General features: G+C 44.3%; 1 protein-coding gene across 2 annotated transcripts in view; it reads left to right on the forward strand.

Annotated features, from left to right (window-relative positions):
* Positions 1–7,951: 7,951 nt before the first annotated feature.
* The window catches only part of LOC135911259 (mitochondrial substrate carrier family protein S-like), a 33,606-nt gene continuing 18,419 nt past the window's right edge, over positions 7,952–23,138 (forward strand). The window contains exons 1-6 of one of the 2 annotated variants that reach the window (XM_065443459.2): positions 7,952–8,193; positions 13,698–13,851; positions 14,432–14,500; positions 19,540–19,602; positions 20,242–20,314; positions 20,398–20,445. In XM_065443459.2, coding sequence (XP_065299531.1) covers positions 8,082–8,193; positions 13,698–13,851; positions 14,432–14,500; positions 19,540–19,602; positions 20,242–20,314; positions 20,398–20,445 — 519 coding nt within the window. In that variant the 5' untranslated portion in view covers positions 7,952–8,081. Of the gene's footprint in view, positions 8,194–13,239; positions 13,498–13,697; positions 13,852–14,431; positions 14,501–19,539; positions 19,603–20,241; positions 20,315–20,397; positions 20,446–23,138 lie in introns of those variants that run through there. The other variant, XM_065443460.1, reaches the window with a different exon arrangement.

The raw sequence follows: 23,138 nt of genomic DNA on the forward strand, positions 1-23,138 counted from the left end.
CGAATTTGCACTGTGTCCTTTTTTCAGGATGTGCAGCATACAAATTAAAAGGCTTTTAATATTACTAGAAAGGCAGGCGCTACGCCTCTGCCTTGGGCTGCCAAGTTTCGCGGCTAACACTGTACTTTATTAGGAGTCTGGAATCATTCCGCTTGAATCCAGATTTAAGCAACTTACTGTCCTGACCTTCCTGAAGTTTTATGATCCATCACTCGTCCATTTGCAACCCGTTTTCTTCAATTCTGACGTCTTATTTTTCATAACAGGTTGGCGACATTACCGACAGCCACAAGTTGTTTTTGTTCAGGAAACTTCAAGTTGGTCTGCTGAACCTGATTTCTCCAAAATCTAATTCGTTCAAGGTAAAACTTATCTTTAGTGATATTTTTCCAAAACACGCAAAACTTCTTCCGGCGCGCACACTTGAATGGTCTCCTTCAGGATCATCTTAATCAATTTCCGCAAGTCTCACCTAAAATAGGCCTCTAGTGGTGAAATTTACCACATTCAAGACAAAAGAGCTGGTGTTTTCCAAACGGTCGTCTTTCGCGGGAACAGGCATCAGCGTAAGCGAAGACTTTTGAGAAGCCACACGTCATGCCCGGAAGAAACTTTTGGAATTGGTAGAGGCTTGAACACTGACTTCAAGTTAAGCTCCAAAAGACTATTTTCGGAAGGAAAGTGCTACATATTCAATGCCGATGAAAATTCCGTTATTGAAGTGAACACTGGCAGACAAACGAGCAATGCTGTGGACATGTCCCCAGGAGAAACGCGTTCTGGACGTGTCTATGCGGGAAATAAATAGGCTCACGCGAGGGGTGGAGGCCCATCGGCAACAGCATCCGTAATCTTTACTAATATTCGGAGCGCTTTTCCTAAAAGAGATAGTTTGAACAGTTTAATTAACGATACTGGAGCTGATATTGTTGTACTAACGAAAACCTGGCTCTCTGACAAAATAGAGACAGGCGAGCTCTTTCAATGCAACAAGCAATTTACTGTATATCGGCTAGACCACACCGATAGAATAGGCGGAGGTGTTTTAATTGCTATTAACTCTAGTTTTGAATCATTCCTTTTGAGTGTAACTACTAATTTGGAATTACTCTGGTGCTGCCTATCTATTGGTTTCAAAAAAATAATCATAGGGGTCTGTTATCGTCCCCCTAATCCCGATTGTGATTTTGCAGAAAAAATCCATGATATTCTAAGCGAAATATCCGTTCGATTTTCAGGATCACCTATGTTTCTTTTAGGAGACTAATTTCCCAACTATCGACTGGTCGCGTTCCTGCCCCTTTTCTAATCCGACATCTGCAGAGGCTACAGGATTTCTTAACGTTTGCGTAGATTTTAACCTTGCACAGCTCGTTATCAAACCAACACGTGTCACATCTACTACAAGTTCGTTGCTCGACTTGATTCTCACCACTCATGCTGATAAGGTTTCACCTGTGACCCACGTGCCTGGCCTAAGCGACCATGACATCTTACACTTTAACATTTCCATCCCACCTATAAAAGTAAAGAAACACACCAAATATATTAGGTACTACAAAAAGGCTAACTTTAACGCTATAAACTCTGAGCTATCAGCCTTTCTTGACTACTTCCTTATGACACATGTAGACTTCTCAGTTCAAGAAATGTGGTTGTCTTTTAAAACCACAGTAATGCATCTTATCTACAAATATATTCCACTTAGAATAATTCATAAATCTTCTAACGCCCCTTGGTACAATAACCATCTGAAAAGATTATCCAACAAAATATGCAGACTTTTTCGTTCCGCCAAAAGGTCATTAAGCGCTGATCGATGGTTAGCATATACATCCGCTGCGAAAGCCTATACAAGCGCTTTAAACACGTCCACATTTAACTTCTTTAACTCTCTGATAAAAACTAACCCAAAACGCTTTTGGAACGTTATGAAATGTACCAAAGATAGTCTCGTAAACGATTCAGGCGAACAAGTTCCGAATCACCTTTGCGCTTCTGTACTAAACAACACGCATGCCCAATAATTCTGCACAGAAAAGTTAAGTGACTATCCTCCTTTTACATCCGTTAACTTTCCGGCGATGGATCCCATTACCCTGGACCGAGCCAGAATTTTCACGATAAAGCGGTCATCATCATCTGGTATTGACGGTATCAATTCCAAGTTTCTCCAAAACACTGCAGAATACAGCTCCATCATACTTACCTTTATTTTTACTATATCACTTAACGACAGTGCCCTCAGGGCACTGTCGTTAATTGGTGACCCAATCAATGGGTGATCCAATCAATGGGTGATCCAATCAATGGGTCACCCATTGATTGGAAAACCGGTAAGGTTACCCCGCTTTTTAAATCGGGAAACCCACATCACCCTTTGAATTACAGACCGATCTCATTAACTTCGGTACCCTGCAAAATTTTTGAGCACATCATTTTTACTCACCTTGTAAACTTTCTTGAATCAAACAATTTTTTTAGCCCTTATCAGCACGGTTTCAGAAAATCTTTTTTCTTGTGAAACACAACTAATAACATTCACTAATGACTTGCGTGCATTCTTGGACTCGGGTTTTGCGACGGACTGTATTTTTTTAGACTTTTCTAAAGCCTTTGATAAAGTTAATCATCAGTTACTTATCTATAAGCTAAGCCTTCTAAATATTGACCCTTTAATATTCAAATGGATTTGCAGCTTTCTTTGTAATCGTACCCAATATGTAACCATCAATGACAATGACTCACCAGAGGTGCCAGTCGAATCGGGTGTACCTCAAGGCTCTGTGTTGGCACCTTTACTTTCCCTCATTTATATTAACAACCTGCCAAATCAAATCACTAGCTCTATATGTTTATTTGCCAACAATTGCGTAATTTGCCGAAAAATAACTAATTATTCTGATATGGTTACATTACAACCAGACCTTGATAACATTACAACCTGGTGCTCCCGCTGGCACATGAATCTTAACACTTCAAAATGTAAATTCATGAGAATCTCACGCAGCCAAGTATCTTTTTATAACTACCATCTTAACAACATCTCACTTGAATCAGTATCTTGTTATAAATCCATCGGAGTGCACATTACAAATAATCTCTCATGGAAACGATGTATATCGAACACATTGCATCAAAAGCTAACCGCATGCTGGGCTATCTTAAACGAAAATTTTCACTCGCACCTTCTTCCCTGAAAAAAAAACAGTTATATGTCACCTACATTCGGCCTAATCTAGAGTATGCATCCTCAATATGGGACCCTGATCAGTTTAACAATTACCAGCGCACAGTAAGCGTAACTAGCATCAGACTTGCCCTCAACATATCTCTCCTTTCCAAACGCAGAAAAATCGCTCGCCTTTGTCTGTTCCATAAAATCACGCTTTATCGAACCAGCCTCTTTTACTTCTGCACGCTTGGACCATCGTCATAAGGTGAACGTCCCATTCCACAAAACGTCTACCTATGGTAATTCATTTCTTCCAAAATCATGCCAGGATTGGAATCACCTACCGGATCCACTAGTCTATATAACTAACACAGATAACTTCCGTAAGGCACTTACTAATATTATCTAGTATGCCTTGATGTGAATGTATAACGAAGCAATTCCGTTTTCTCATGATCAGTATATTGTTTATAAGTTTTTATGCGAAGCATATTACGAGAGCTCAACCCAGCTCCTCAGGCGCGGCGGTGTCGCCTTCAATGACCTTTGACCCCATGCCATACCACGTGACACCGTGACGTCACGACAGAGGAGAAACGGGGCTCCAACTCGCGCCGTCGCTCGCGGCGTCGCGGCGGTTATAGACAAGAACGGCACCGAGAGCGGCGCTGCTGCGCCGGCGTTGAGAGCGCCGCATGCGGAGCAAAATTCTATTAGCGGGTGGCACCCCTCTCCCACCTCTCGTTCGCACAGCCTTGATTGCCTCCTGCACTGCGCGTGTTTGGGCACGGTTCGTGCCGCGCGCGGTGTGTGCCTGCGTGTGTGCGCGTGGACATTTTATTCGGAGGGCGATGTACAGTCTGTTTCACATTTAGGGGAAAAGTCGGAGCGCATTGCATCGCGATGCGGCGAGCGCTTGAGTCAGGCGGCGGCAGCTGCTCGCACAGGTGTTCGAGGGGCGAGATCTTCAACGGCGTCGTCTGCTACGGCGGCGCGCGCTGGCCGCATTGCCATGAAACCTTCTACTGTCAGTTGCAGGGCGCCGATGTCATCGTTACTGCGTGAAATGAGCCAGTATTCTTTACTAAGCGTTGTGCGACGCCCACTGATACGCCTGGAAGGTAAGTTCATCGCTGCAGGACAGTCATAGACGACCTACTGATTCCATGCATTCTTGACGGCCTGTTTCTGGAAGGCGACTATATATTCTAACGCGATAGGTCACCGATCCACACTGCTCGTGTTGTGCAAGAACTGCTGGAAGTGCGCGCAGTCACTCTCTTGGAGTGGCCGCCTCAATCCCCTGGCGCCAGCATCATTTAAAATGCCTGGGGCTTGTTGAAAGTATCGCTGCCGCACCATCTCCTCTATCAGTCGCCCGAGGATAGGCTTCGATCCACCATCGCCAGCGACTGAGACGTGCTGCGAATGAACACATCCCTGATCAAGTCAATCTACACTTCACTGCCTTCCAGGATGAGCGCTGTCATCGCTGCCGCGGGGGACATGACGAGATACTGACGTTCCGAGCGTGACGTGTCCAATACCCCGCCGGTGGGCAGTGTCTGTCTGGTGTAGTGAATGATTGTCGAGGAAAATCACTTCCAGCTCATTGTCTTAATGTAAAACATTCCTTTAATCGTATCCGTTTGTTTCATCGTGTTCGACCCCCACATTTATCATTGTTGAGTGCTTTGTTTTCCTTTCGAGTCAAACAAAGACTGAGCACGTTGCGCACGCATCTTGGTGCGTCTTGTCGCTGCTTATTACGGTAGCACACACAGTGAAGAAATATACGTGCACGCGCTCAGTACCCCGGCCTTTCGAAAGAACAAACGAAGCATGCCGTCAAAAGAAGTTTGTGGAACTCCATTATCGCCAATGAAGGCTCAGGGTTTAGTGACGCACAACGTCTAGGAAAGGATATCAGCTCAGTTCCCGCAGTACCGATGAAGTTGGTGCACTGCCCCTGACAGCAGCACGCTTTCCGACAATGCGGCCAGCGCGCGCCGCCGTAGCAGACGACGCAGATCACGACTCCGCCCCTCGAGCGTCTGACGTTTCAGTGGGCGTCGCGCAACGCTTAGCAAGGAATACCGGCTCATTTCACGCAGTAACGATGTGATGGGCGCCTTGCACCTGACAGTAGAACGTTTCTCGACAATGCGGCCAGCGCGCGCCGCCGTAGCAGACGACGCCGTTCAAGATCCCGCCCTTCGAGCATCTGCGCGAGCTGCTGCCGCCGCTTGACTCAAGCGCTCGCCGCATCGCGATGCAATGCGCTTCGAGTTTTCCCCTAAATGTGAAACAGACTGTACACCGCCCTTCGAAGGAAATGTCCACGCGCACACGCCGCGCGCGGCGCGAGACGTGCCCAAACACGCGCAGTGCAGGAGGCAATCAAGGCCGCGCGAACGAGAGATGGGAGAGGGGTGCCACCCGTGAATTGAATTTTTCTTCGCATGCGGCGCTCTGAACGCCGGCGCAGCAGCGCCGCTCTCGGTGCCGTTCTGTTTCTAGGTGGCTTTGGCTCAACTCTTGCAAGATGGGCTGGGTGGGAATCGAACCAGGGTCTCCGGAGTGTGAGACGGAGACGCTACCACTGAGCCACGAGTACGATGCTTCAAAGCGGTACAAAAGCGCCTCTAGTGAATGCGATGTTGCCTTAGAAACGAGTTGTTTCTAGGCTCAGGCGTGCGTCGCTTGCTCAGGCGCACATTTCGTTGCCGCGTCGAACGCTGCGTTGCTCGACGCTCACCGCGTCCAATGCGGGGCGCGTAGTAGCTGCGCCGTAGCCCATTGTCTTACACCCCTTGGCGGGTCGACGGGAACGCTGTCGCGTTCCACTCTTGAAGGCGAAGCAGAGTAACGCATGAGTTGTTTCTTCGTCTAGCCGAACCAAATATAGCCAAGCAACAGCAGTTCACCAGCCTAAACAGTGGTTCAACAACTAAAATAAAGGCTAGTATGCTTCGCATCCTGGGCTTAACCTTAGCTAAGCCACAGCCATTTTTTTATTATCTACCTAATCTACAAACAGTGTATTTTGTATAATGCTTTATTTTCTGTCATTCTGTGCTCATTGTCTCACTCTAACTTATCCTATATACCATGTATTTATATTTAATCTGTATTACCGAAGTTTTCCGCTTTTCTTTGCATAATTATTTTTTTACCATAATGTGCTTTTTTTGTGTGTGTGTCGCTCAAGCGTTATTTTTACGTTGTACCATGCATTGTCATCTGATTATTATTCGTGTCTTCCTTTCTTCTTTCTTGCATACTTATCTGTATTTATTAGCCCCTCCCCTCTGTAATGCTTCATTGTAAGCCCTGGGGGTACTATAAATAAATAAATAAATTCAACGGATGCATCACAAAATTTAGAGAAGGCCGGTGTTGAAATCTTTTCAATTAATCTTAACTGGTCTTTTGCTCTCCGTCTCGCCGATTACACTCCAGTATTCCTTGCTGAATTCCTGGCGATAATTCTGGCCTTCCGAAAATTGGGTCCACAGATATCTAAGGTAATAGTGGCTACAGACGCGCTTTCGGTCTGTACACATTCAACTTCCACTAACCGGTCACACCTGTTGAATATATTTTCGACTATTGTCCAAGACAATTTGTCGGAAGTCCACTTTGTCTGGTTCCCGGACACTGTGGAATCTTTTTAAATGTATCAGCCGATTTGCTCGCATCGTCATCGCTAAATGGTCCGGTCTTAAATGTTCTTCCTGATTTCTCTTTTATAACAGGAGCCAAATTCAAATGTCTTTTATTGTTGACTTGTAATGAATCATCCACACTTTTTGCACATGATTTTTAATATCTTAAATTTCAGTCGAACACGAGCAAATGCCTTTCACGCCAATGCAAGATGACGTTAGCAAGTTTCCGCTGTCGAGTTCCCCGCCTAAATTTTTACCTTCATAGATCTGGTCTACCCATTACTAACCTCTGCTCTTTTTGTAATGAACCGGAAACTATTGACCATTTCTTCCTTTCTTGCCGCCGCTTCTCCTGCTTTCGCAAAATGTTCCCCATTTTTCAAGCTAGAAAATTAGGTTTAGCAGTTACACATTAAGGCTTCTGCAGACACGAACGTACCCTAACCCGGTCATCATGAATAAAATTAATCCGGACTGCGGGGTTTCGGTCTATTGTAGTAAGTGTGGGGGTTTGCTCGATTAACAACACATGCTGGGGCGCTGCTTGGCGTTGGCCGGTGATGGTTCTCGAGGTGAACAGTGGTGGCAGCGGATGCTGCACAGTGAAGTGCTGGCCGACCAACTCAGGGCTGTCCAGAGGGCCCGTGGGATGGCAGAGGGGCTCGGCCTCTCTGTACCGACGTGGGAGCGGCCCGCATCAGTCCCAGAATGATCCCTCAGGACCTAAATAAAGTTCTTCATACCATACCATACCAAACATTTTGTCTTTCGGTGCCTGTCAATTAGGCACAAGCCATGGTTCGATGATCAGTGCTCTGCGCAAGTTAATTGAAACATCCGGAAAGTTACGCTGCTAGGGCACCGACCATGGGAGATTTCATTTTATTGTTATTGTATTTCCTTATCTTCTCAGTTTAATTTATTTTTAACAATTTTTCTGATGTATAGGTACTCACAAAATCGGTGTTATCAGCTAATCGCCAATTGATTCGTTCTAAATGTTCGCCCTTAGTCCTTTTGGTATGTTGTTGGGTGTTCGTTTCATTCTATACAGTGTGGCCAATCCCCACCGCGGGTACGAGCCATGTCTTGAGGCAACAACAAGAGCCGGCGCCGGTTCGTGGAGCGGGGAAAAGAAAAGCGTGCCTGGAGGCAGCCCTGCTATTCCGAAGGACCGAACTGTTCCGGTGAATGTACGCGGACGACGGTGCACGCGGTCGAACCGAGCCTGGTGGATGGAGCCGACTGACCGGTCGAGAGGACCCGCGCGCCTGCCCTACAACAGCTGGCCGTTGCCGTGTGCTGTTCCCGCGCCCCATCCCAACCGACGCTTCCCGAAGAGCGCGGGTACGACCCGTGCACCAACCGTTCATAAGCGCCGGTTCAGCACCGGGCCTATACTCACGTCTCCCGGAGAACGCAGCTGGGACCCGCTCATCGACCGGGCTGGTCGCGACCACCAAGCGTCGCGTTCAGGCCAGCGTCGACAGGGGACCCTGCGGTTCGATGAGGGTGGCGATGTGAGCTTGTTGGTCGCTCATCACTGAAAGGTATCTGTATAGCGCAACAAAACAAAGACACAAGAAGAAACGCAGACCAAGACAGGCGATAACTATCAACAACGGAAATTTTACTTCCGGGATCGGTCATATATGCTTATACCCCCAAATTACCACGTGCATACTATGGTATCAATCATGAGGATGCACTTACGTACATGACGGTGTGAAAAAATTCTAAAACCGATACAACACGAAAACACAAGAAAATCTAAATGGAAAATGCAGTTCAGCCTTATGCCATGCGCAAACAATCCAACTCTCGCGGTTTGCTGATGTATTGGTCAGCGGCCGAGAGGATCTGCTCCGTTTCTATCCTTCTATTCTCCGTTTGTATTCTAGTCTTGCACATTCGCGCTTATCCCTATCTATAATAGTGGTATCTTCTAGAAGTGAGCGACATGGCCGACGAACACGTTTTACAATGCATGGAAATCAAGAAACCCGTCGCCTGATACACTGTGACATTTATTTCTGTGTTTTCGTGTTGAATCTCTTTTAGATTGTTTTCATACCAGTAGGCATAAAACTGTGATACTCAAGAACGGAAAGAAACTAAAGGGAAAAGATTATTCAATTGGCGAAGACTTTTCAAAGAACGTTCGTGAACTAAGAAAGAAACTATGGGATAGCGCGAAGCCGAACCGAGATAAAAAAGAAAGGGTTTCCTTGGTGTTTGATAAGTTATATATCAATAATATTCCTTACGTTTGGGACTGCGAAAAAAATGATAAAGTGAGGGTTCAAAAAAACGACGGGATCGGCGCAAGTCGGCCCGTGACGCGAAGTTGTACGCAGTTGCGAAACCGCTCACCGATAAAGTGAGTGGTTCATTTACCTCAGCTTCTTTCTTCACTAAGACAGATAGCTTGTCTTGCCATAGTAACACGGGCCAATCTAGTATAAAAAGCTTGAGAATAGTTAACATTAACGCACGCAGCGTTGCAAACAAGAAAGACTCGCTTGAACTTAAACTGCTGGAGTTCGACCCACACATATCAGTCCTGACGGAAACTTGGTTACATGAGGACTTAGCAGATGACCTGGTATTTCCTCCTCATTATAAAGTTGTTCGCAAGGACAGGACCTCAAGGGGTGGTGGCGTAGCCATTCTCTTAAAAGACTCTGTAGAATGCGACCTTGTATATGATGTTCCTGACCTTGAATGCCTTTGCATAAAAATTTCTTGCTGGGGTCATTCTTTCATCCTGTATGGTTGCTATAGGCCACCAGATGCCGCACCCGACTATCTTATTAAGCTACAACATCACCTGTCTCATTTCCAAAATAAGAAAATACTGTTAATAGGTGACTTCAATCTGCCAGATGTGTGCTGGTACCGCTTACAAGGCGGTGCTAAGTCTGGGAGCAATGCAGACGTTCTGCTTGATGTCATGCTTACTCATGATTTAGCTCAAATTGTAAATCAACCTACTCGTGTACAAGGTTCATATCTTCCTCTATACTAGACTTAGTTTTTGCAAGCCGTCAATATTCTATGCATACTGTATCGGTCGAAACAGGCATTTCAGACCATCACCTCGTAAGCGTATCGATAGATTTAGTTAAGTCCCCTTACCACAACAAAAAAGCCAGTCACGTACGTTGTTTCAAGGATTATTCTAGGGCTGATGATGCCGCAGTGATTGATCATATGGAAACTTGTTTATCGAGCTTCGATGATAATGACGATGTCTGCAAGCTGTGGGAGCGATTCGTCGAAATGTGTCAATATTGTCTAAATGCCTTTGTTCCGAATAAACGCAAAAAAGTTCACAAACGCACACCTTGGATGACGCGGAAGATTATTCAACTGAAGCGAAAACTAAAAAGATCTAAGAAAAAAAACCACCAGTTAAGTCAGATTGAAACGCTTAAAAATAATCTTGAACGTGCGGTTCGTGAGTCAAAAGACTTCTACTTTAACACAACATTACCCAGTTTTGTTAAAAATGACCCAAGTAAATTTTGGAACTTCCTGAGTGACAGCAAGAAACATATCTCAAAAATAACAGCGGAGGGAGATACTTTGACTGATCCGATTGACATTGCACGCCATTTTAATTATTTTTTTCACAGCGTATTCTCTGAAAAAGGTGTACAAACTGTACAAAGCGCATCAAATTTTCCTGTATCGGAGGTTGACTTTGTTAGCCTCCCTGGTGTATTTGCTTTGCTTTTAGAACTGAAACCTAAAACTTCTTCTGGTCCTGATAATTTACCCAATGTATTTTTGCGACGCTATGCCGAAATAATTGCGAAGTTTCTTTTTGTGTTGTTTAAAAAATCTCTGCTGTCATCAAAACTTCCGGTTGAATGGAAGACTGCTCGAGTTGTTCCCATCTTTAAAAAAGGTGACTGCACATTACTACAAAATTACCGTCCTATTTCTTTAACTTCCGCATGCTGTAAAATGCTCGAACATATTATTGCTAAACATATTAACAAATTTCTTGAAGAACACTCCATATTAAGCGACTTTCAGCATGGGTTTAGAAAGGGCTATTCTACAATAACACAATTAGTTACAATAGTACACACCTTTGCTAAAACACTGGATATGAATGGTCATATAGACACCATATTTATGGATTTCAGCAAAGCATTTGATAAAGTTCACCACGAAAAACTGATTCAAAAACTAAAAAACATTAATCTTCCAGACATTTTAATATCGTGGATTCAAGATTACCTCACGAATAGAGTGCAATTTGTTTCAGTCGATGGGTGCAGCTCCAGTTGTCTCCCAGTCACCTCTGGGGTGCCCCAAGGAAGCGTCTTGGGGCCTTTGCTTTTTCAGATTTACATAAATGATATTGTTAATGTGGTTACTCCAGGAACTCATATTCGCTTGTTTGCTGATGATTGTGTCGTTTTCCGTCAAATTACGTGTACTAACGATCAAAACGAACTTGACCAGTGTCTTCGAAATGTTCTTGATTGGTGCAGCGAGTTTTCCATGGTTCTTAACACTGAAAAAACAGTTTCGATGCAAATAACACATAAAAAGAACCCAATTAACCACGTGTATACACTCGGATCATCAACACTAAAGCAGGTTAATAGCTACAAATATCTAGGTGTAACAATCACAAGCCGTCTTTCCTGGAACTCACATATAGATAACATATGCTCCTCTGCATTTAAAAAGCTGTGTTTTCTGAGGCATAAACTAAGAAATTCACCTTCTCACATAAAACTTCTAACGTATAGCACTTACATCAGGCCAAAGCTCGAGTATGCTTCGGTTGTTTGGGACCCATTCACTAAACTTAACATAGATAAATTAGAAAGGGTTCAAAGAAAGGCTGTTAGGTTTATCTATTCCAAATTTAAAATCACCGACTCCCCCACTGACCTCATGGCGGCTAACAATATTGAAACACTTGAAACGCGAAGAGGAAAATATCGCCTTGAATTTCTTTATTCTTTACTTAACCATAAGTTTGCTTTGGATCCTTCACAGTACATATCCCCTCTAACCACACGTTATACCCGACATCATCACATTCACTCATTGACACCGTATTTTGCGAAAACTGACTGTTTTAAATATTCCTTTTTTCCGCGGACAATATCCGATTGGAACCATGTTATGACATCTTAATAGTTTGCAATATTTGTCTCCTTATTTTTATGTATATTTCTTTTCATTGTGTTCTGTATCTTTTGAGTTTTAAGAATATATGCCTGTCCTGCTTGGACCCTGAAAAGGGTCTGCAGTATGTACTAAATAAATAAATAAATAAAATACCGTCATGTACGTAAGTGCATCCTCATGGTTGATATCATAGCGTGCACGTGGTTGTTTGGGGGTAAAAGTATGACCGATCCCGGAAGTAAAAATTTCGTTCTTCATAGCGCTTATCTTCGTTTCTTCTGATGTCTTTGTTTTGTTGCGCTATACAGATACCCTGCGGTTCGTCCAGTGCCACATCCTCGGCAACTGAACCCGTGGTTATAACTGTGACTCTATGTGTTATCACGTCGTTAACGGGCGCCCTGTTTATATATTCCCGCCAGCTATGACGGTGCTTTTTTTTTCTGAGTGCCTTTGCATGTGTTGTAAATATAGCTTAATAGATCTTATGAGTTTTGTGTACAAACGGCTCTATTATTCGCACCAAGGTTAACCTTGCGTGCACGATATTTTCCCAAGAACTGACATAACACCTACAACCCCACAAACAACTTGACATGTCTCAGAAACAGATCGGAGAAGGTTGCAAACCAGAACGTTCCGAAAACCAGCACACTTAAACAGAGTAAATTCCAGACAATACTCAGACGCGAGCTGAAGCACAAACACGTAGACATGGCACACATATTATGGAAATGCACAGAGATCAGATCAATATATGTAGAGGAGAACACGTACTACAGGACCGGACCTTCTCGAGGAGCGATGACTGAGCGCTCTGACTAGCTCGGAACTGCACGACTGCAGCTATGAGCAATCCAGCGGGCCCGGGCAGCGGTGGAAAGGCTGTGCCTCACCGCACATAATGCCCGGGTGGCCTGAGCCCTGGCTGGCAACCTCGCAGGTCCTTTCCTCTCCGTCCGTCCGTTCACGTCGGCTGCTCGTGAAATTAAAATTCCCGCCAGGACGCCAACATGAATACGTCTAGAGCAAAAAAAAAAGAAAAAAAAAGCTTTCTTACACACCATGGTTGAAAGTGCCAGATGCAGACCAACAAGTGCTCTATTCTTACCGTGCACATATTTAAATATAATTTGCTGAATGTGAATTTAATTGTGAAATAAATACTTTCATTTCTGCGCGGTTTGATACAACTTGTGCGGATGAGTGGTGCAGTTTACAACCTACTGATGGATCAGCGGAAGTCACGTCACGCGACGCGTCTTTTGCCCGCCGGCGAAACCGCGTGTAGTGCGCTCCGGACAAGTGATGCCATGTGATACGTGTTCTGTGGTGATACCGTCATTTATGGTCGAGGGTCCTAGTAGTTTGCGTCCACGCGCATCGCTCACTGTTAAGTCAAGCCCAACAGTTAATTTTTCAAAATTTTTGCGATGACGCACAACGAAGAACGGACGCACTGGTTCAAGGAAGGAGCTATCGGCTTGGGCGGTGAGTCTTTCCTTATTAAAGCACAGGGATTCTTGCGCAACTATTCTGTTGCTCCGTGGCCGGCGCTTTTCCGAGGCGTGACGTGACATTCTGTACAGTTAAATGGTACACACAACTACATTATTGGGCACACTTGTTCCGTGTCCGTTCGTCCGTGCACCGGGGTGTTTGTGTAACGTAGTACGTTTGTTCCGTTGCAGTCGGCGTGCTCTATGGAGTCACCAACGTGTGCGTCGGGCATCCGTTCGACACAATTAAGACAAAAATGCAGGCTCAAGCCGGCTTCGAGAGCTGCAGCATGTACCAGTCCTTCCGGAAAACGCTCAGGACCGGCGGCGTCGTCGGGCTCTACAGGTGTAGCTTAAGTTAATTTACTTCTTTTTGGTGTGTGTTGTCTTTTCTTGCATATCTGTTGACGCAGCAACGGAGGTAAAACAGTAAGCTGAATACGAAAAAGAAAAAAGGCGAATATCCGAAAAATCACGCTGCGTAACTCGGTTGTGGAGTGTCAATGTCAACAGCTGATCGCACTCTTTCGCGCGCTCAGTGGCTATGGTGTTGGGCTGCTGAGCACGAGGTCGCGGGATCGAATCCCGGCCACGGCGGCCGCATTTCGATGGGGGCGAAATGCGAAAACACCCGTGTGCTTAGATTTAGGTGCACGTTAAAGAACCCCAGGTGGTCAAAATTTCCGGAGTCCTCCAGGAGCTACGGCGTGCCTCATAATCAGAAAGTGGTTTTGGCACGTAAAACCTCAAATATTATTAACTCTTTCGCGCGCGGCATATTATTCGCTGCATAATAGTGTCGTCTCGATAACGCACTAGCGTTAAAAAGTTTTAGCATAGGGCAAGTGGCCCGTGGTAATGCTGTCAACAAAGCCATGTAAAAGAGATGGAGAGAAAAATCTCCAGTTTCGGTTTTGCTTTTACAGGGGCTGCGTCCCACCACTTCTGGGATCTGGGATCTACCGTTCCGTTCAGTTCGCCGTTTTTGAAGCTGCGTAAGTGGCCCTACGAATACAGCATTTTCTGTTATTTTTTTCTTGGTAATTTCCCAATTTACAGTCACTCGCCAGACTGAGGTCGCGCAGCCTTGAGCAATCAGTGTCTTTTATCTGCAGTGCTCATGTGTACCGCTCAACGACCGATAAGTTGTTCATAACGTGACCGTTCATCTCCTGCCAAGGGTGGTTCGTAACAAGTTGAACAGCACCGGTTTTATTATGCGAAGCATACTAGCCGCACAACCACGCTCTTCCTTGCGGCGCCGCGCACGGCCGCGTAGCTACCATTGAGGGTATGAGCCATTGTTCATTGCTGCGCGTCTCATATGTGGGTCTATTCTCTTTTAAGTTTGCTATTAAGTTGCTTCTATTATGCGAAGCATACTAGCCGCACAACCGCGCTCTTCCTTGCTGCGCCGCGCGCGGCCGCGTAGCTACCATATGACGTCATAATAGCTGCAAAAGCGGAGGCTCAACTCGTGCGCTCGCTTGCGGCCGCGTAGCTACATAGCCGGGTCTGAGCTCGTGCGCTCGCCTGCATGAATTGTTTCTTCGTCTAGCCGAACCAAATATAGCCTAGCAACAGCAGTTCACCAGGCTAAACAGTGGTTCAACAACTAAAATAAAGGCTAGTATGCTTCGCATCCTGGGCTTAACCTTAGCTAAGGCACAGCCATTTTTTTTCTTTGGTGACTTAAAAGCCTTCTAGTACGGAGAACGGCAATAGCACAGAAAACAGAACAAGGGAAACCCTACAAGAGATGTAATTTATATTTTTTTAAGGGGATGTGCAAACATTCTTGAATGCTTAGCTTCCATATTGGCCTCGAGCTCCACCACTGGAAAAGCTGGCGCCACCGTCGTGACGTGCTATTAGGGATCACGTGGACATAGCGGCCGCGTCGGCTGCTCTGAGAGCGCCGAAGCGAGCTGAAAACAAGAGTTTAAATTCCCTTGTACGCTGTTGTCCTCATTTAGCGGCGAGATTTTCCCACTTCGAGTGTCTCCTTTACAGCGCTTGAAAGCACTGCAATAGGTAGTGGCTGCCTTTGAAGGCGCGCAACGTGGTAGGCTACTGCTCGGTGTCGCAATGCCGGACGTACGCAACGGAGCCCGGTGTCAGCTTTATTCACACGTAGCCGCAGGACAAGCTGCGTGAAGCTTGGCTCGCGTAACATAAAACCGGCAAAAAGTCATCGGCTACAATTTGGGTATGCAGCAAGCCCAGACGCGAGGAAGATTTCTGTTACAGCGCCGGGTCTGCGATCTTCGGAAAACGCGCACTGAGACGTTCGCCCGAGTCCGCTGCCCGACTAATGTCATGACGGTTTGGTCGATGAACTTGTCGATGCTATAGATACTGGCAAGTTCACTGAAGTGAAAAGGGAGCGTAAGAAGCGCATTATAAAAAAGTATGACATAAGGTCATGTTTGTGATAGGAATAAATGCACTGGATTACAAAAAGAGAAGCAGCGGGAAATCGCACGCTGAGAACACCGATAAACATACAGTGCGACGCAGCTCCAGAAATAATATTGAAATGTCTAAGAATTTAGAAGAAAGAAAAAGATTGAATCGTCGCGATGGCACATCCCCGTAGGCGTCGAAGTCTCAACAATGCAATTATTTTTTAACAGCTCTGATAGCACCCACGCAACAATGGTTGCCTGTATACTGTCAAATGCTCATATTCTGCGGCCTAAAGCTCATGGCATGGTGCGAAAACGTGCACGCGGCGAAAGCGAAACAGTGCGCGGACAAGCATGCAGACGCGCAGTCGGTCGCTGCGAATCTGTGCGATCGCTGCATTGAGGCTTCATTCTGTTTCGCTCCATTTAGTTATACAGACATTATAAGGACATATTTCACATACTTCGCTCTCAGCATTTGCCTACCTGTCACGCAAGAAGCCGGTTCGGGAGACTCCATCGCGGTGACGGTGCGCAGTGGCGTTTACTGTACGTATTCGGTAAAGAGATAGCGTCTGTAAACGATTCTGTGCTTTCGGTTTGCCCAAGATTATTATATAGGCAGTAAAAAAACTTTTCTCGTTTCGAAAGTACTTACAGAAATGCCCGGGAGAGCTCGTGCGTGGTGTTTTCTGTGAGCGCTGACAGCAAAACCTATGAAGAGCGCGCCGCGTGATCCCTCATACTACGCCAGCGAGGCGCTTCCAATAGATGGCGACTCCGTAACTCCTTGCGGCCAATAGGGACAGCTGAAGCATGTGTCGTATGTACTTGGAATCCTCGAGCATCTCCCACTTTTCTTTAAACTTCTTCTTTTTATCGTGGACTCCCTTATTTGATGCCCGATTACTCTTGAGGTTATCTTATTCATTTTTAGCAGAAACTAATTGTTACTATAGCATGTTGTGTGAAGTTTGAGGTGTTGTAGTGCTCAAATAAGTGCTGTAGGAGCAGATATGTATGGAAGTGTACTTAGAACTAATTGCAGTGTCTGCCATGCAGTTTCTACATTTGGCACAGATGAAATCCAGGGTTTGATGGAATCCAATCTGGTCGGGAAGAGGCATGATGAGAATAGGGGAATGCCAAGCAAGTAAAAATACTTCGTGAAAAAATTTGTGTGGCTCTAACAAAGGAGACAAAAGGTGTAGCGCATCAGAAACAGGGCAAAGGAGAACACAGATGACACACATTTGGTGCTAAAAAGCCAGAAGATTGGGCTGTGCACACTGCCAGGGCAATGAAGGCAACTGTACTGCACGGATCCCTGAACACATGTAAGGAAGGGCCCACTGAACTAGAAATGAAGTTGACTAAAGTTGCACGTTGGGCTCGTTGGTATATCATGGTATACCAACAAGCCCCACTTTAACTAACACGGGAGCCACACGGCTCCCATGTGAGCACCCGTGTGGGAGATTAAACATCTTTTAACATTTCACTAAATATTTTTGCTTGATCAGTGTTCCCTTTCTTTTCCATCATACCTTTGAACAGTTGTTCAGTTAAAATCTTTCTAATCCAAACATCAAAAAGGTGGGAATAGAAGTATAGTTTAATTCAAAAACTTCAAATAACTTCTTGGGTTGATACTTGGGTAAGTAATGTAGCCTTCTCAATGTTTCTCTTGGGACGGCTACAATTGATGTACACTGCATGGCTTTCAAGCTCTGTATCTTGTCAAATTCTTGGTCAAAGCAGTGGAATTACTGTGGTGTTCTTTGCCATGATGGACTTGTATACTTTGGCAATATATTTAGTATTTTTTTTCTAGTCTTCTAGGGACTGTAACAGTCAGTTGAGTGTAGCTAGCACATGTGCTGTCCTCGTGTCTGTTCTCTGCGACTGTCTTATTTGTGCTACAAGGGCTCCTCTACAACTTGATTTTTTTCATAAATTGCTGTCAACTCTGTAAATGCTTTGGCTGTGGAAGCCAGCCCAGTCCTAAACTTCAACACGTACATTGTGGCAACAATTTCTGTAGTCCCAATTCCTGTGCATGATGGTGCACTATTGGGTCACTTGTCGTTTTCCTTTAGTGCGTTGTGACCCACCAAGGAATTGTCACCAAGGGGTTGTACTTCTTTGAAACTTCCTTAGGAGAAAGCTTTAGCTCGGGCCCAACTCCGACGTGGCCATTTCAGATACATGTAGAATGCAAAAACTATTTTCTGAGGTAACCCCTGGACCGATTTTAATGAAGTTTGTTGCATTTGAGAGAGAAAGTTAAGTTCTAGTGACTGTTGGAAGTAGAATTTGGATTTAGGGCCAGAAAAATAATTTTTTCCAGAAAAAGAATTTTAAAGATTTTTGCCAGTTCGAAAAATATAGAAGCACGAAGTTCATAAATTAATAGCTCTCCGTCAAAAACAGATATCGCAGCTCTGTAAATGGCATCCATTAGATCATTCAGAGCGGACAAATTCGATATGTCCATTGATATCTTATGTGAATTTATGTTGTGTACAAGGGTTCTGGAAAAACTGTATTTCCATATTACTGATTTTTTTTATGTTCGTGTGTAACATATCAATTTTGTCCGCTTCAGATGTACATTTAGATGCAATTATAGAATTGTATTAGTGCAAGCTCTTGGGCCAGTTGGTGCATGAAGTTGAAAGTCCAGCATCCGTCCGTGTCTAACGCTTCGCCGGTACCCCCTTTTTCAAGTTATAGAATTGTCGTACAACTTTTTCTTGTTGGTGCAAATCGATGTAAATTTGGTGCAGTGGTTGCCGAGAAAAATGAATTTCCTTTTTACTTGTATTTAGATAGGAGCACCCAGGCTAAAGCTTCCTCTTAAGGTGTGGAGGGATCGTGCCATGACACGTGAAATAGGATGCAACAAGAATTTTCCCTCTCCATTGATTTCTAGCATAAACTTGGCTTACACACTGCAAGAAAGTCATAGCTACACATGAGGGATAACTGCCGTTACCCACGTCACAGTGAACATGTTAAGGGACTATAAAGAGCAGTACTTGATAAGCTTAGACTGGCAAGATATCTTTTAATTTTTTCATTTCACTCATTTGATAAATAAGGGTTATTAGTGAAGCAAATGAAGGTCTAAGTTGTAGCTATTGAATTTTGCACTGACACTTGAGCACCACTACATCAACATGACATCGCAGGTTTCAATCTTTTCTCACACATTTAAGATGTTTTGGCGCAGGAAACATTCTTCAAGCATAATATATTAATCCTTTGTTCCCTCTGTAATGCAATACGTTATCCTTCTTTACTGATAAACAGCTAATCAGGCCCCAATCGACAATGTTAAAAATCCATGATGGTCGCAGCAAGCTGTTCAAGAAACTTAAGGTGGTGTCATGATTTGCCTTGTGTTCACCTTTTGTGTTTTGCCAAATGTCACCTCATGGTAAGAAGGGCTGTTTTGCTACTGCAGAAGTGAACTATTACAGCTTAATGTAATAGTATTTCTCTTTAGTGTTCGATTGAAAAAAAGACATCATTTGGTTTCTAATTTTCTTATTGTCCTTAAAAGAGTTGCATGTCCTGCACTTATGCTGTCATTGATCCTTGTGTTTTCTTCCTTGTTCCAGGTACACATACCTTGACAACACTGTGTGCACGAGCCAAATTCCACTCACAGCAGGACTGCAGACGTAAGCTCTTAGGACTTAAATTTTATTTATGTTTGTTTATTTAGCTAATACTGCCGGTACAAAACGTCGAAGCAGGAGGGACAAAATTACCTCAATATAGAAAAAGGAAAAAAAAAAAGCAGTACAACATTTACAAACATAAGCAATTAACTAGGTCAAAGAAATAGCGAACAAAGCATACAAGTAAGCAAAAAATGTGAGACAATGAAAGAGAAAAAAGAAAAACATAATGTAACTTAATAAATACAATTTGGGCTGCTGAGCACGAGGCCGCGGGATCAAATCCCGGCCCTGGGCTGCTGCATTTCAATGGGGGTGAAATGCGAAAACACCATGAACTTAGATTTAAGTGCACGTTAAGGAACCCCAGGTGGTCGAAATTTCAGGAGTCCTCCACTACAGCGTGCCTCATAATCAGAAAGTGGTTTGGCACGTAAAACCCCATAATTTAATTTAATGAAATTTATAAATAGGACAGGCAGCATTGATACTACGAAAAAATAACAAGCAGTGTGCATCATATTACATGCGCCATATACCTAATCTCGCAGAAAAAGAAAAAAGAAAGCATGAAGTGACAGAAACTCACTGTTTGCTTTATAAAACTACCTTTGCAAAGTTTAAATTGTGCTTTTGCAGGAGGGTCGTAATCGGAGGTGTCATTGCATCTACAGCCCGAGCCATCATCGAGTGCCCCTTAGAATATGCTAAGGTTTGACCAAGCTTTTAAGAAGAAAAAATATGTATATGATTTACAGTAGTAGTGGCACACTGTGATATGTCTAATTATTTCAGATAAGCCGCCAGATTGGCCAGACATGGACATTACGCAAAGTTTACACGGTAAGGATTATGATTTCTTTACCGTAACAAACCTACCCAAAGGGAAAGTACAGATATAGTGCTAATGAAGGTTGAAGGAACACTCAAGGGAAGAATAATTTTAGCCAGGGATGCATTATGTGATGATCCCTTTCAGCAGTACTATCGCCTTGACAATAGGCCTATTGAATAATGCAAGTGACTGCTTACCCATGTTGTCAGCACGTATTGCCAAGGCTAGTGCACAGCGGCTTGGTTGTCTTGTATTTTAGTTAATCGGCCACATTACGGCTTCTGCGCACTGACAAGGGTTAACTACGGCCGCTTTACGTAAACTAAATTGAAAAGAAAGTGTGAAATGTTTTATTTTGTTACTAAATTGTGCTGCGACTCACATGGTTGTGAAACACATTTTTGGCGATGTTATAAAGTGACACCAAAAGTGCCGCCAAAAAGCTTCTCCTTGTCACGGCTCTGGGACGGGCATGTCGTTCTTGCCGGCATGCGAGGAACTACGCGAGCAACGCATTGTTCGTGGTGCTGCTGTCAGCTGCGCCAAGACACTGTCACCGAAACTTATCTCTTGCACAGTGCAATCCATTGCACTAGGCTATCAACACTCAACAGATATCGCAGAAGCATGTGTGAGCCGCTGTCAAGAAAGTACTATAAACTACCATTTCTCTTGTCTCTACTACACTTCACCTACAATTGAACCGGAAAAGGCATGTTTGTTTATTCAGTATATGTTCGGCAGCACCCAATGACACCGTGACGTAAAACTGATGTAGACTGGAATTACTAGACGGCGCTATTTATTTTCCAGTTTTGCCAGAACGGCCAAACAGTACTTGTGGATGGTGAAGGTGTGGCCAAGGCGATAGTATAGCTGAAAGTGATCTTCACAGATTGCATCCTTGTATTAACAGATCGCCCTTCTGCGATACCAACAAGCTGCTCTTATCGCTAAGAGAGGCTCAGTAAGCTAGAAAAGACGCCACCGCGGAAGACACGGGTTGATGCCATCTTGATGTCCCTGCACCTGCTCTGGCCTAGCAAATTTTTTATTAGTAGACATGAATTGCATTGTATTCTTGATCAATCTGCCACGGTGGCTTAGCGGCTAGGGTGTTGCGCTGCTAAGTACGACGTCGCGAGATCAAATCCCAGCCGCGGCAGCCACGTCTCAATGGGGATGACATGCGAAAACGCTCGTGTTCCGTGCATAGAGGGCACTTTAGATACCTTGGAGGTCAAAATTAATCCGGAGTTCCCCACTGTGGCGGGCTTTATAATCAAATCGTGGTTTTGCCTTGTAGGACCCCAGAATTCAATTCAAATGCGTACTCTCAAGGAGCTGTGAAATGAACTTACCTGATTTCAAGAATTTCTGCTCTGCCACTGTGACCCCAAAACAAGGAAATAGTACATTGAAATTTGTGACATCACACTGTCGTTTTGGTGTCAAATTCTTGAGATGGAATTTTTCCCTTTACTTTATCTTCTGGTAATTAGCCTCTCATCATGAAGTAGGGTGCAAGCTTGGTCTAGTTCATTGGACATAATTAAACAGTCTTAGGGGTCTATTTTTTCTTTAGAACAACATAAATCTGAGCTAGTTGGTAAGGATTCATAATGCAAGAAAGGGTAAGGCGTGCAGACATGGACACAAGAGAGGAGTGGATACTGTCTTGCAACCCTGGTGTCATTTGCTCAGAAAGCAGTCAGGTGGGCAGCTTTTTTCTTGCCCGCTTGTTTGCTCGCTAACACCATACAAGTGCTTCGCCATCACCTGGCTGTTCGGGAAGTTACGCTTTTGCTTGCGTAGCTGCCCATTTGACATTGTAACAGAACATCGCATCTTTTTCTCACCATCTTGGCTGCTGAAAGGCCCACCTGGCTGTCAGTGTGTTCACTGTTTTTTCTACATCCAGGAGTACAGCATACTGTCACCTTGTTGTGACAGTGAAGAAGAAAGAACACTTCCGAAACTGTGCTTTACATGAGGGTCTGATGAAAAGTCATCTGCAGAGGGAAGGTCATTGTAGAAAGTGTACACCTACCAATTCAAATATATTGACATTTCTTTCGGCGCCAGCAGGGGTCACAAAATGAAATTCACAGCAACAGTGATTATATATGCACTTGACATAAGTTGAGATGACTGCTCAGTTCACTGACTGCACTGCAGGACTGTTATCTGCTGAGATAAGTGATGATCTGCCTGTATTTCGTTTCATTCCTTATGCACACAGATGAGGGGAAGGAGGGACAAGAACACTGACTCGCACTTTTCATGCAACAGCATTAGGCAATTTCCGTTCCCTGATCCTGTCAACAGACTGGTCATGTGTATTTGAAAAACAAGCTCTGAACATGGCACACAGGTAGTTTTTTGATAAAATGATTGTGTTACGACCAAGCATTTCTATTGAAATTATGCAGTCAGAGAAGCAGGAAAATACAAAAACCTCATATAAATGTGGCTTTGCTAAAAGTTATAAGAAAAACAAGGCGTATCACTAGTTTGTAAAATGCAGGAGTGCGCAACTGTTTACTGATTTCAGAAAATACAGAATTAAGGTAACAGCTGAATTAAAGCAAGCAAAAATGAAGTTGGGAATGAAGTTGGAGTCCTAACTTGCATGAAAAAACACAACACAGAGATAAAAATAAAGACAGCCATTGGTGTGTTCACAGGCAGAGAAGCAGCA

Source organism: Dermacentor albipictus, chromosome 9 (assembly GCF_038994185.2).
Source record: "Dermacentor albipictus isolate Rhodes 1998 colony chromosome 9, USDA_Dalb.pri_finalv2, whole genome shotgun sequence".
NCBI classification, from domain to species: Eukaryota; Metazoa; Arthropoda; class Arachnida; order Ixodida; family Ixodidae; genus Dermacentor; species Dermacentor albipictus.